This window comes from Diceros bicornis, unplaced genomic scaffold, assembly GCF_020826845.1.
Source record: "Diceros bicornis minor isolate mBicDic1 unplaced genomic scaffold, mDicBic1.mat.cur scaffold_73_ctg1, whole genome shotgun sequence".
NCBI classification, from domain to species: domain Eukaryota; kingdom Metazoa; phylum Chordata; class Mammalia; order Perissodactyla; family Rhinocerotidae; genus Diceros; species Diceros bicornis.
In genome coordinates this window covers 816762-831825 of record NW_026691615.1, presented here as the reverse complement: position 1 = coordinate 831825, position 15064 = coordinate 816762, and the positions used below count along the sequence as shown (strand labels likewise).

The 15064-nt window shown below is 47.3% G+C and overlaps 1 protein-coding gene and 1 long non-coding RNA gene across 4 annotated transcripts; one reads left to right on the top strand and one right to left on the bottom strand.

Moving 5' to 3' along the window:
• Positions 1-755: 755 nt before the first annotated feature.
• On the bottom strand, positions 756-4757 carry LOC131403561 (C-type lectin domain family 4 member G-like; the record flags this gene model as incomplete). Its single annotated transcript, XM_058537972.1, has 3 exons — positions 756-3972; positions 4257-4372; positions 4488-4757. Coding segments are annotated over 3 exons (525 nt in total), but the record flags the coding sequence as incomplete, so codon positions are not given.
• A 1390-nt stretch (positions 4758-6147) lies between these two features.
• LOC131403579 (uncharacterized) lies at positions 6148-14258 on the top strand. 3 transcript variants are annotated; one of them, XR_009219404.1, is made up of 4 exons: positions 6148-6405; positions 8161-11256; positions 12097-12386; positions 13125-14258. It is a non-coding gene; the product is annotated as an uncharacterized LOC131403579 (long non-coding RNA). The 3 variants fall into 3 exon arrangements; XR_009219405.1 differs by having other exon boundaries at positions 8161-8312; positions 12097-14258; XR_009219403.1 differs by having other exon boundaries at positions 12097-14258.
• Positions 14259-15064: the final 806 nt, after the last annotated feature.

Here is a 15064-nt window from a genome sequence, read left to right as displayed (position 1 = left end):
TTTCACTGCCCTAAAAATCCTCTGTGCTCCACTTTTCATCCCTTCCTCTCCACTAACCCATGGCAACCACTGATCTCTTTACTGTCTCCATAATTTTGCCTTTTCCAGAATGTCATAGAGTTGGAGTCATACAGTATGTAGGCTTTTCAGATTGGCTTCTTTCCTTTGCAATGTGCATTTAAGATTCTACCATGTCTTTTCACATTTTGATAGCTCATTTCTTTATAGTGCCCAATAATATTCCATGGTTTGGGTGTCCCATAGTTTATTATCCATTCACCTACTAAAGGACATCTTGGTTGCCTCCATGTTTCGGCAATTATGAATCAGGCTGCCGAAAGCATCCATGTGCAGGTTCGTGTGGACAACTTTTCAACTCCTTTGAGTAAATACCATGAAAGGCGATTACTGGATTGTATGAGAAGAGTGTGTTTAGTTCTTCAAGAAACTGCCAAACTGTCTTCCAAAGGCACTTTACTATTTTGCATTCCCACCAACAATGAATGAGAGTCCTGTTGTTTCACATCCTCATGAATATTGGGTTTTGTGAGCATTCTGGATTATGGCCATTCTCATTGGCGTGGAGTGGTTTTCCTTGCCTTTTCCCACTTTTAAAGTCCACCCATATCCTTGGTTCATGGGCCGCTCCTCCGTCCTTAAAGCCACAATGGTGGATGAGGTCCCTCTCATATCATGTCACCCAGACCATCTTCCATACACATGACTCCCTCCCTCATGCTCTCCTGCCTCCCTCTTTCAATTTTAAGGGCCCCTGTGATGACATTGGGCAGCCTGGATATTCCAGGATCCTCTCCCCACCTTAGGGCCCTTAATATAATCCCATGTGCAAAGTCCCTTCTGCCATGTGGTAACATACTCATAGGTTCAGGGGGATTAGGACCCGGACAATTTGAGAGTTTGTCATTCTGCCTACTATGGGCCTATCATGGTGTTCTCACAATTGCTGGTGGGTCTCAGACACGCAGGTACATTTCAGATCCTATGGGGCTATCTCAGGGCCTCTAGTGTCTCCAGGAAAGGGAGTCTGTCTTTGAGACTGCTGACCCGGCTCAGCCAGGCTCCCAGGGAAACATCACAGGGCTTCTCTGTGTCCAGGCTCCACCTGTGAGCCTGTACAATACAGTCTTTCTGGCAAGACTGACTCTCCAGGACAACAAAAGCCAACTGAAGGTCAAAGGCTGTTCCAGTATTAGGGTTCGGTTATAGCTCCCTTTTCTCCCCAGGGAGGTTGAATCTTGGAGAGAGGAAGATGTGGGGCCAAGAGTCTAAGAGGGGGGAACATGACTCTGACCCTCTCATTCAGGGTCTCCATGTACCTGCTGAATGCTGGCAGGTTAGAGCCAGGTGGCTGGGAGGCAGAGCCTGTGAGCTGACCAGGAGTGCAGAGGGCAGGATGGGGGTCTCTAGGCCAGCCACCTTGCTCTCTGGGTTCCTGACCTAGGGCTCTCTTGGGTCCTGGACCCCTGTCTGTGAACCTGGAGTACCAGGAGCTAGAGGACTTGATCTGACGATGCCAGGTCCATGGAAGATCCCCCAGCGGCTCCGGGCTCTCTTCCTTCTGTCTCACACGTAGCCAGCACTCACTCAGCTGAATCCCCAGGAGAGCTGCCTGGGACCCTTCTGCCCACCTGTGCTGCTGTATTTCTGTCACTACAACTTCAGTCTGATTGTCGGCTGTCAACCTGACAGGCAGAAAGTCTGGCTATCAGTGTGTCTCTCTTGCTCCTCACTTGGCCAGGAGTCTCCATGTGAATGTCAGGAAGTGAGACTAGAATCCGTGAGTCCTCCACACCATTGACCCAGCTCACCAAGCACGTAGGCCACCAGGCAGGTATTGGCTGCTGCCCCACCTGTGAATCTGTTTGTCATCTGGTTATGTCTCGTGTGAGGCTGCACAGTGGCCCCCAAAGATTCCATGTCTTAACCCCTGGAACCTTGACTGTTGCCTTCTATGGCAACAGAGATTTTGCAGATGTGATTAAGGATTTCATGTTAGGAAGATGTAATATATTAAAGAATTTCATGGGTCTTTGTCCTATGTTCCTGGCAGGGAGCAAGATGCTACTCTACTGGTTTGAAATGGAAGAAGGGGCAATTGGCTGAGGAATGCGAGGAACGCAGCTCTAGAAGCTGGAAAATCAAGGAAATGGATTCTTCCCTGGGTCTCCAGAGGGAGCCTGGCCCTGATGACTCCTTAATTTCATCCCACTAAAACTAATTTGGACTTCTAACCCTCAGAACTGTAAGAGAATAAATGTGTGTTCTTTTAAGCCACTAAGCTGGTGGTCATCTGTTCCAGCAGCATTAGGAAACTCATACACTCCTCCAGCTGCCTGTCTGGAAGTCCGTCAGTGTGGCCGACATTCCACTACATATACTGTCTGTCCAGGAGTCAGGCAGCTCCTGGGTCTGGTCAGTGCCTGGCTCTGGGCTGCACTTGTAGAGGCCCAGAGAAGGCTTGGGGTTTGTGTGGTTACAGCAGTGAAAGGTCCACCTGGCCTGGGAGGGTGGGTGGTGTTGTCTCCTTTCCTGCTCAGTCGATGCTCTCGGGGCTGCACAACCAGGGAGCTCCCAGTCGCCTTTTGTTCTGGATTCAGTTCTGCCCCAAACTAAAGGCTGCTAGCCTGCCATTCCCCTTCATTGTACTCCTCTCCACCGGAAATTCTAGGAGAGCCCTAGGTCCCCAGGATGGAATCAGGAATCGTTGGGAGTGGTGGCTGAATTCAGATCAAAAGTCCCCAGTTGATACATCCAGGCTCCGTGCACCCCGCACCCCCAAATGTGCTCAGCCATACTCAACACCTTCCAACACCCTCTGCCTGCAAAGCCCTCCCTTCCCAGCTCCACATGCTGAAATCCCATTGTTCCTGGAAAGCCCATCTGTGCTGGGATGTATTTCCTGATTGTCCCACCCAGTGGTCACAGAAGCTAGGTGCCTGAGACAGAAGGGACCTGCTCATCAGATCCTGGCAAACCCGTCTCCCACCTGCACCAGGGTCTTGTCTCAGGCTGCCTGTCATCTCCACAAGGGGGTGCCAGTCTCCTCAAGGAAAGGGGCCACCACTGTAGTATGTCAGCACAGTCCCTGTCCCTGAGGACAAAAGTGGCTCCTCCAAATGTGTCAGCTGTCACTCCTTCATGCCTGCCTCCATTGAGTCACTGCTCACAGGGTCTCTGTGTCCAGCTAGACCAGAATGAGGGGGTCCTGGGGGGTAACGACTGGGTCTGACTCGTTCCTGTGTCCCCAGTGCCCTACAGCCCTCCTCGCCCGGAGCAGGTTACTCCTGGGTTTTTTGGCATCGTAGGGCCTGGAGTCACTCAGGGAGGTCCGGGACAATCACAGGGATCATCAGGGTCTCTGGGATAAAGCTTAGAACAGCTCCTTACAGCCAGAAACCAAGATTCATTTCTCAAACTTTTATTGATGCTCCCTAGGGCAGCAAAGACAGCTCACATACCACTATCTTGGAGGCCTCCCAGTCTGGGGAAAATGCAAGCAAACCAGACCGCTCCATCTCAGTCAGCCGGCCTTGGCTAGAGAGAGAGGTGGGGTGAGATCATGGGCCAAGGAGCTGGGATTTTGGAGCCGGGGAAGCCTAGGCTAGGTGAGGTCCCTGTGCGAGGGGTCGCAGGTAAGTTGGAGCAGAGGTTCCAGAGCGCAGGCACTGCACCGGGCTGGGTTGCGCAGGGTGGTTGTCAGTTGCGGTTGGTGGGAAAACAAAAAATCCACGGCGGTGGGCGGATCCGTAGCCGCGAGCAGCTCAAAAAGCGCACGTGCGGCGGTGGGCGTGGCTCGGGGCCACTGGGCGGGGTCAGCAGCTCTGCCTCTTCTCACAAATCCAGTTGTCCCTCTCGTTGTCACACGGTGCGTCGTTCCACATCCCCGTGCGCAGCATCATGACGCAGTCCTCGCGCCCCCGAGCGTCATTGGGCTCCCCCCGGTTCCAGTGGCTGCAGTGGTGTGGCACCGGTGTTGCTGGGGGTCTAGACTGAGGATGGCCCTGGGCTCCAGCCCTCCTTCCCAGAGTCTAGCCTGTTTATGGCTTAGGTCCAACCTAGACACCCTGAGTGTCTAAACTAACCACGAATCCGGGATATAACTTGCTCACCCCCAGAATTTAACCTCAGCCAGTTCCTAGAGTCTAGCTTGCCCATCCGAGCCAAAACCCTGAGATCTGGCCACAGCACTTCCCCTAGGGTCTGATCTGTTCACCTTCTCATGTCCCTTCTCTCACCTGAAGCTGAGCGAGACTCCGTCCACCCACTGGTAGCCCTGGATCTTGCTCCCGCGGCGCACGGCCCTCAGGCCCAGCCAGTAACCGCGGCCTCGCGTGTTCCGACTCAGGAAGCCCTGGGCGCGAGGGTAGACTGAGCCTGCAGAGTCCGCCTGGCCCTGGAGGACCGCCTCCCGGGCCACGCCCCCTCAGGTGAACTCCGCCTCCCGCCTCTGACTGCCCCCTGCGCACCTGCTCTTCAATGCCTCGGACAATCACCAGGTGAGCGCCGGCGCCCTCGCACTGGCGCTGGGCCTCATCCCATGGGGCCTTTAGCTCGGAGAAAAGGTAGCAGGAGCCCTGGAAGGGCAGCCACGACGCGGGGCACTGCTCGCAGGAGCCTGCGGGGTGGCGAGGGTCAAAGAGGGGGATTGCCCCCAGGTGGAGAGGACGGAGAGGACTGGGGGAAGGGAGTGGACCCTCGGGCCAGGGGCGGAGCCACAGAGAAGAGGCCAAGGTCAAAGGGCGGGGCAGTACGTTTCAGGGAAGCCCGAGGCCCCCAGGCAGTGTCCACTTGTTCCCTCCCCTCGCCCCTCCCCCTCCATCTTGCTCACGGTTCCCGAGCCGGGCCGCCTCCAGCGCCCTCAACAGCTCAGCGCGGATGCCCTCGCGGTCCCTACCAGCTTCAGCCAAGCCCCGGGTCACTGCAAGATCAAGGAAGGCCAGATCATAGCTGGGGTCAGGGTCAGGAGTAGGGTCATGATTAGGTCAAGTCAGCATGCGTGTCCGTAGTCAGCGTCACCGTCAAGAATGACATCACGGTCGAGGACTGTTACAGCTGGGGAGGGTCCGGTTATGATTGGGATTAGGAATCGTAGTCAAGGTCAGAGTGCAGCGGGCAGGGTCAGGATCACAGGATAGGGTCGGGGTCACAGAGGGATCAGGATGTGAAGGGAGAGTCTGGTGACAGGCGCGGGGAGGGATCACGGGTCGCGGTGCTGTCCTGCCCTCACCGCGCTCGCTCAGTTCTTTCAGGGCGCTCTCCTGCTGGAACAGCTTTGCCTGCGCCTCCCCAAGCTGGGTGCGAGCGGTCTGCAGCTGCGCCTGCGTCCCCTGGCCTGGGAAGCGAGGGGGGTGGGGGTGGGGGGGTGAGGGGGGAGCGGGGGTGGGCTGCGGGCGGGATCTGAAAGCATCCCGCCCGGCGCCCACCCGCCTCCTCCGATCCCGCCCACCAGCCCCACCCGCTCTTGCCTCCTCACCCCCATCCACAAGCCCCGCCCCCTCAGCCCGCAAGTCTTACAGTAGCTCTTGTAGGCCAAGACCTCCTCCTTCAAGGCAGCCAGCACCGCCACGTGCTCCGAGGCTGGAAAACCCCCAGAAGGTCACCAGCGAGGACTCACGGGACATCCTTCCCTTCTCCTGGGCCAGCCCCGGAGACCGTGAGATCCTCAACCACCCACCCCCTACCGGTCTCCAGGGTCCCAGACACTCCTGCCTTGCACATCCCAGGGACACAGGAGCCCCCGTGTTGCACTCACCATTTGTCCTCAGCAGGTCCTGGTGGCTGAGCAGCGCCCCGAGCTCTGTGGAGGCTGCGGAGAAAGGTTCCCGCAGGCGCGGCCCCGGGGGACAGGACAACTCCACCCTCGCCCAGGGGGTGTGGGGACCCTGGTCGTGGGACCCACAGAGGGTGGCGGGCAGACGCACAGCCCACAAAATGTGCACTCACACCGAGGGGAAACAAACACCTGGGACATGCTCACACATTCATGCATGCACACACTCACACACACGTGGGTGCACACAGTCCATAGATGTGCACACATTCTATTCGCACGTCTTCAAACTCAGACCCAGGCAGGTGTCTGGGACCCAGCTGGTGTGCCCTGAGTGGGGAGGTCTATGTCCCCTGGGAACTGGACATCTCCCCCCATTATGCAGTCACTCACCCTTGGAAAATAGGATGCTCAGAATGAGGACCCACAGGACTATGGCAATCATGAGAGACACGGCTAGCCAGAGGAGTCTCCATCCCCAGCGTCCACAGTACCCTGGAATAACACAGATGGACTCCTGATCCCTCCTGTACCAGGACCATCCTGGATCCCTGCGCCCAAAGGATCAAGCCCAGGACACTTGGGCTCCTCCCAGGAAATTGGGATTCAGATAGGTTAAGTAACTTGCCTATGGTCACCCAGCCCCTGAGTGACAGAGTTGGAATTTGAGTCCAGGTCCAGCTGGTTCTAGGATCTGTGGTGTCTCTCTTGCACCACCACGTGGGCCCTCTCCTGGCTGTTCCCCTCCCTTTCCCCATCAAACCCCAAACCACTGGACAGAGGACCCAAGGGGGCAGGTGAGGCAATCCCATTGCTCATACCTCCAGGGGCCTCCTCCAGCCTGCTGTCCCATCTGTTGTACCTGGCAGTGTCCATGATGAGCAGGCTCCCAGCGCTAGACATGGGTATAAATGTAGCCCCTCCCTCACCCGCTCCGCCCACTTCACTTCCTTCCTTCCCATCTCCTGAGTCTTCATTCCTGGTACCAGGGACCCAGTGGCCAGTCACGGGGCTGGGCCCTTTCTGGAGTGGGCTGGGCTAGGGGTAAGGATGGGGTGAGGGAAGTAGGGGGTGGGAAAACGGGGGGATATAGGGGGGTTGAGAGAGTGGGGGTGATGGGGAGTGGAGTGTGTGTGTGTGTGTGTGTGTGTGCGCGCAGTTCCAGCCTCCCTGGCCTGGCAGCTGCAGCAACATCTCCAGGATGGTTCTGGGGCTGCACTCTGGAGCTAGGTCCCCATCTCTTAGAGGTCTGGGGCTGGCCTTACTCCGAGAGACACAGGCTGAACTGGCCAAGTTCTGGCCCCTCCCTGCTGGTTGCTGAGAAAGGCCCTCAGGCGTGGCCCCCATGCCAGCTCAGCTCCCCTCCTCAACTCTCCTCAGGTGCTGCCAGAGGCTGGGTCTGCCCCTGCCCTTAATTCAATCCTTCTTGACCAGAAGGGAGAACACACACATTTGTGGGGTGGTGGTCAGCTAAGCTTCTGGACTCTACTAGTGGGTGGTGAGGGGTGTGTGCATGTAGCTTCTAGAAGCCTCAGTTTTTCTCCTCTGTGAGATGGGGGACAGTGACAGGGCCTCCCCCAAGGGATGCTGTGATAAAGGAAGGACGTCACGATGTCAAGCCCTGTACCGTCCCCAGGCACAGAACCCACTAATGCTCACTCATTCTTTCAACAATTATGGAAAACCTGCTGTGCCCCAAGATTGATCTAGAACCTGGGCTTCCATCAATGCCCAACATAAGCAACTTCCTTCCTTCTTGGAGCAAACATTCTGTAGGAGGTGGGGAGAGACAGACTGCAAATAATGAACAGAGTGAAAAAGTCAGTTGTAGAGCATAGTGGTTCTCACCCGGGAGCGATGATGCTCACAGGGGACACTGGGCAATGTCTGTGGTTGTCACAATTTGGGAGGTCAGTTCTACCTGCATCTAGTGGGTGGAGACAAGGATGCTGCTGTGGGGTCTCAGAATTGGTCACCCCTAAGTGTGTCAATTTGCCTTGATAATTTTTAAGGACAAAAGACTCTGAAAGAAACAATGACCTTCCCCCTAACTGCCTCAAGGAATTTAAGATAGAAGGCCTGTTCCAGGAGGCAGCTAATACCATAAGATAACATTGTCTACAGACGGCCCAGCAGACACTGTTCATTTCCATCTCCACGTAAACTGCTTTCCTCCCGTTTGAGGTCCCAAAACACTACCCCTGACATCCTCTCCTTCAGCTCCTTCATCTGAAGATAGTATTTAAGGTGATGGCTTTGGCCATTGTGATGAGTTACTCAGCTTTCCTGGGTTTCTCCTATGTATACATGCTATAAAGCTATGTTTGATTTTCTCCTGTTATTCTGTCTCATGTCAATTTAATTCCTAGACCAGCCAGAAGGACCTAGAGGGTAAAGGAATTCTCTTCCTCACCTACGGTTTGGCAACTGGGACAGGATAAAACTTCACTGGCTGGATGCTGCTCGTTCCTGGAGTACACCAGCAGAGAGATCCTGGACCCCTGAGAAGAGCTGGCTGGAGGTAAGGGTTCTTACCACGTCAGTGTGCCAGATCTCTGCCTGCAGGGTTCATTGGAAGGGAGAGTGGTGAGTTTTGTTTCCTTTTCTAAATTTAGATTAGCAGGACAAAATATTGGTGAAGCTAGCTTCTTGGACTAAGCGACTCTAGGAAATTTGGTTTGAGTACTCGTTGATTTATTGATCCTTTTCCTCCCAGAGGTGGTCACTATTTTCCCATGTTCTGTCTTTTGTGTTGTTTGTCATAAAAAGGAAAAACCAAAGAGCAAGATGCAGGCATCTATAAGCCTGTTGTCTGGGAATAAAGCTGTTAATGTGCATATAAGATGAGGTTTTTTTTCTTTTGTCTTGTTCTACGTCGTGAGAGCTTGGCTTTGTGACCTCTTTGGTCTCTGCCATCTGGAGGATGCATGTAATGGCACGCATCTTGGTGGCCGGTGGAATAGCCTGGGACTCCAAGATGCCCTCGCTTTGTCTGGCTGTGTCAGCTCTCAGGGGAGTTTTTCATAAGGGGTCCAAATTGTTTTCATTACAGGCCTCTGTTGTTTCAACCTTCATTCCTTATTAGTGCAATGAAGGCCTTTGCTTTCTTAGACTATTTTTGGGAGTGAACTTTCTGGATCTGGTGAGGGCTGCTTCTCTTGTACCCTCCTTTGGAGACAGCTCTTGCATCCATGGTTAAGCTGTAAAAGGCTTGTTGGTTTGAGTCGCTATTAAGACCCTACTCCTGAATGTGGCCAGATGATGGATCATTTACGTCGGAAAAACCTTTAAATTGGAAAAAAAATTTTCTGAGAGCTCTCATCATAATTGTTTTATTGGTACCTATGAAAAAACCAAATTAAAAAAAGAAATACAAAATAAAATACTCACTATCCTGAAGACCCTGAGTCAGGCTACAATTAAATTGCAAAAGTAAAAGTATAAGTGTTGATAAGATTTAAAATCTTGGAATGGTTAAGGTAATTTTATATAAAGAGGTTATATCAGCTTTGCCTAAATGTGTGATGTCTGACTGGGAATGCTTCCCCTCTCCAATATTATAAGACCAAAACCTATTGATAAAGTCGTAATGAAAGCTATGATCAGAGAGATAAGAGTTGATGGAATTCAGATGAAATTTTGTAGGAAAATTGATATATTTAGGGACTTTATGTGAAGAGATTGCATCTCTTTTTGCCTGATTGTGTTATAGATTGTATTATGTTAATAGACATCATGTCTCACGGGGAACGTTTTCCCTGTCAGATTGTAGGACAGCATATAAATCTGCCCTTCAACAGTGTTGCTTAAACCTACTAAAGGGAAGTCAACAGGGTCGCCTAAGCCCACCCTATAAGAGATAAAAACTAGAGGCTAATATCAGGTGCTAGTAAAAAAGATAATAAAAGACCCCCAAGGTAAATTGGTCTAGGGCTAAATTGTACACTTAGAAGGAGGGACTTTGTTAAACACTTTGTGAAGACTTCAAAACGTGTGATACATTGTCCTAAAGTTTTAAAACAATAGCTGTGGAATCTTTGTGTTTGTGTGTCTATATGTATGTTATATATGTGTGATTTTTTACCTCCTGATGGTAACACCATACTTAAGAGCTCCATTTAATTGGTTTAAAGTAAGTGCTTACAGAAATTATTTCTAAATGTAAAAAAACTAACGCAAATGTCTTTTAAGTTAACATAATATAAAATAATCTTTGGTAAATGAAAGCTTATTTAAGTTTGTTGGTTTGATTAAAATAGGCATATCCTCAGAGTTATCAACATTGGATATGATACCGACAAGCAGCCTGGGTTCACTAATCAAATAAGTTCATGTTATCCCTGTTACAAATTTGTCAGCAAAAGGATAGCTTTAAATAATAGCCGATTTTGTCTAATGTCTCACGAAGTTTTCATGGGTAATCTAAACATAATTTTTGGGAGCAAATGATTTAGATGTAAGTGAGATAAGTGTTGATGGATAAACTTTTAACAATAATTGTAGCTTATGGCGTGTATATTTACAATAACTTCCAAAATCTCTTTGGTAACTTAAAACTTTAAGTTTAATGATAAAAATTCATCAAGTATCTAGATCATTTCCAAACAAGATAAACTACTGAAACATTAATTGCTAATCATGTCTAAGTTTACCTACTTTTTTCTTATTACAGAGAAACTAAAAAGTGTTTGGGTCTATTAGGAAACGTGTCTTGTGTTTAATTAAAAGGTTGTACTATAAAGTAACGTTTCTAGAAATTATAAGAAGTATTTATAAATCTGCCAAGCCAGAGAATGCTAATGTAAAAGACAGTTCATAATTGCTCATTTCTTAGTTTTCACTAAAAATTTAGGTCTATAAGGTTTAAGAATTTTAACTAATATATGTGACTAAAGCTACTAAAAATTAGTAACAGAAACGTCTTTGTATTCAAGGAAAGTAAAACGTATGTTTTCAGTAAAGAAGGTATAAAGAATGGAAATATTTTTGTTTTTTTTTTTTAAGAAAGATAAATTTGCCCTAAAGTACTAGAAGCGAAGAAAAAAGGCATGGGACAAATTCTGAATGCAAAAAGAAAGTTATAGAAGATTTGTGAAAGAAGAATTCTGTAAAAAGAGTTTTGTATATGGTCACGTTAGCTAAGACTAAAATGAACTTAAGTGTATGAGTTTTTTTGTTATTTGTTTGTTTGTTTGTTTGTTTTTGGTGAGATACACTAGCCCTGAGCTAACACCTGCTGCCAATCCTCCTCTTTTTGCTGAGGAAGATTTGCCCTGGGCTAACACCCATTCCCATCTTCTTCTACCTTACATGAGGGACGCCTGCCGCAGCATGGCTTGATATGCGGTGCGTAGGTCTGTGCCTGGGATCCAATCATGCAAACCCTGGGCCACTGAAGCAGATCACGTGAACTTAACCACCATGGCACTGCCCTGGCCCCAAGTGAATGAGTTTTAATATCGAAAGTAAGCTGATACAATATTAAAATTTGTTTTTTCCCACTATCTTAAAAGGATAATTTTCTTAAACTTTTAGTCTGCTCTTGATAAAAAGATTATGAAAGGTTTTTATGTTTTATCAAAATTAATTTCCTATATTGTTTTATCGGGTCTTTAATCACAGGTGCTAAAGTTTTCTTCAGCTTTAATTTTCTGCATTTGCCTAAAATTCTTTCACTGCCACTGTGGTTAAATTGATACCTAAGCATTGTTTTATATGAACCTATAATACTGGGTGGGTAAATGTATAGACATAAATGTTTTAAAAATTACATAACGTTCCTAAAATTCTGATCCATCCTAGTTATCAGTCATAATTCTTGTCTTTATCTTAAAGTGTTGTATGTCACAGAAATAACCAAATTTCTTTGTCAATTGCCATTTTTAAGTCTTTTGTCATTTATAGACAGTTTTGTTTTACTCTGCTGTTACAAGTATTTTCATCTTTAGAGAGATTCATGGAAAGGACTCTCACGCACTAGAATAAAGTTTTCTAATAAACTTTCAGAATGTAAAACTGAACTGGGTAAATAATTACAGAACTCTAACAGAAAAACTGACTTCATAAAACTTCTAACAGAAGGTCAAGATCCAAAAGTTGATTACATGGGACTAAATTAACTGATGAGGATAATTGTAATTTTTATGACCTTTGTCTGAAATATTACTGATTTTTTAAATGTCTTATTTTTTCAGATTTAAGGAAAACTTTTTCTCTTGCCTCTTAAGCTAATGATGACTTATAAGAATTTGGTAAATTATACTCATGTAAGCAAAATTAAACATTTATCTTTTTCTCCCTACCAGATCCCTCCAGAATTTGGAAACTCTTAGTGAGTGAATATCCTTATTTTCATGGCAATATAGTTATTTGCATAAGTTCAATAAGAATCTGTTCTCCTTATAACAGGACATAACTAGAAACATTGGTTATATTACCAAAGCTTTGACTGGAATGTCATATTTGAGAGAAACATGCATAGACTCAGATATGACCAGACAGCTTTTGAGGAACAAAGATTGGACTTTATGGAATAAAGCCACTTGAAAATATTGGCCTGGTGCCTGGCTTACTGGGTTCCTGGCAACCTTATCAGGTGAGTAAAGAAGGTCACTTCTCTGGCAGGTGCAAGGAAACTTGAAATATATTGGGAAACCTCAAGAGAAGAGAGGAATTCACCCAAATATGTAGATATTGCAGGCCAAGTCTGATAACAAGTCCTTTGCTTGGCTTTCCTGGTCTCAAGAGGCCTTTATCATTCAAGCTGAGATTCCATATAAAGAGTTCCAACAAAGCAAATTTAAAAGAGCCTATAGGATCAATTGTTATTCTCACTGTACTTATGTAAATACTTGGGCCAAGTTTATTAAAACTAGACTTACTTGGCAAACCAATTAGCCTTAATTTGGCTATCTTTAGTAAAAATGAGGGTGATTTTGTTTTATTTTATTTATTTATTTTTGTGTGTGAGGAAGATCAGCCCTGAGCTAACATCCATGCCAATCCTCCTCTTTTTGCTGAGGAAGACTGGCACTGAGCTAACATCCGTTCCCATCTTCCTTGACTTTACGTGGGATGCTGTCACAACATGGCCTGAAAAACGGTGCATCACTGCATGCCCAGGATCTGAACCCGGACCGCCAGCAGTGGAGTGTACGCACTTCACCACCACGCCACAGGGCCGGCCCCTAAAATGAGGGCGATTTTAGAGAAAAAATTTACGTTTCAGTAGAAAGTATAATACAATTGTAGATATTAGATACGAGTTCTGCTGATTGTTTTTGAGGTTTTTGTTTTATACCTATAAACTAGGCTGTTTCCTGAATTCTTCTAGTCTCCTGAAATATCTGGCTACAAATCTCCAAACTAATGTTTTCAATTATTTCCATCATTTTCGTTGGGAATCATTGAGGACTGAAACCACCCTTGTTCCTGTAGCCCTACAAGTTGAAGCTGGACGACCTAATAGAAACTTAAGGGAGATTCATTCCAGTTGCTGCATAAGCCACACATAAGGGTACCCGAACACTCGATGATGTCATCAGAGACATTTCAAACTGCAAAAGGTGCTTCAACACTGACACCTAGAAATCTTGACTGGCCATGCTCTGGGCTCAAAAACTGGGTTATAATTTGCTCCAACCATTACCCTTATTTTTCTTTTTGTTTCCATAGAAATACTTCTTATTAAATACCTGATTATTTGCTTCCACCTGATTGCTTGCTTATTAAATACCTGATTGCTTGGGAGCCCATCTGCATCATTACCTCCTGAAATGAATTGAACTGGACTAACCTATTATCAGGACTAAGAGACATGTTCAGTGAGATGAAACAATCTACCAACTCAGATTCTGGACTGTGAAACTTCTTAAAGTTTCAAAGGCGGGACTGTGGGGGTCAGAATTGGCCACCCCCAAATACGTCTCATTGCCTTGATTATTTTTAAGAACAAAAGACTCTGAAAGAAACTTTGACCTTCCCCCTAACTCCCTAAAAGAATTTAAGATAGAAGGCCTGTTCCAGGATGGAACTATCACCATAAGATAACATTGTCTACAGAGAGCCCAGCAAACACTTGTTTAACAAACATTTTCATTTCCAACTATTTCCTTCTTCCCCTTTAGAGTTTCAAACCACTACCCCCAACATCCTCCTTTGTCTTTACTTGTAAATGGTACTTAAGGTGACAGCTTTGGCCATTCTGATGAGTTACTCAGCTTTCCCGGGTTTTTCACATGTGTACATGTTATAAAGCTTTGTTTGATTTTCTCCTGTTATTCTGTCTCATGTCTATTGAATTCTTAGACCAGCCAGAAGGACCCAAAGGGTAGAGGAATTGTCTTCCTCCCCTACACTGCTCAGCATCTTACAATGCACAGGACAGCCCCCACAGCAGAGAATGATCAGCTCCCAATGTCAATAATGCTGAGAATGAGAACCCCAATATTGTATATTAAAAAGTCATAAGTGCTATGAATAAAATGAAAGGAAGAAAAAGTCAAGTCGGATAAAGGGCTTGAGAGGCTGGGGCTGGGGCTGTGGCCAGTAGGAAGAGTGGGCAGGGTGGACCTGGCTGAGAAGGTAAAATGTTATTTTTGTATTGAGTAATTCCTAAGTTCCAGTACTACTGTAGGTTAGTAAACACAGCCCACCTTCTTGCATCCTGTCAACAACCGTGAGAAATAACAAACATTATCCACATTTTATTAAAGAATAATTACAGATACAGACACAATAGAAAACCACACAGGAACCACGTGCACACATACTCGAACTATAAACATCCACTCAGCACATATACAAAGATAGAGATCATATGACACAACCAAACCACAGATAAACATCCAGACGCACACAGACATGATACAATAAAACCACGGGCACACACATAGGTACACACAGACACCAACAATACACATAAACACACACATAGGTACACAAAACACACATACAACATGAACACACAGATATAAACATATCACAATGCATCTAGAGATACAAGATAAACACACCCAATGTGCTCATAGATACACACAACACAATCACATGCACAAACACACATATAAATGCACAGAAACATACATAAAACAAAACACACAGACACACAGAGACAAACGAACAGATGTGCAACAGATGCACAGACAGACACACACCAGACGTACAGGGTCACACAGACAAGCGCATGCGCCCTCTGCTGGTCTTGTGCAGAGCTATCTCACAGGAGGAGTTGATGGACAGAGCAGGGCTCCTCCACCAGCTGTCCCCCTGCTG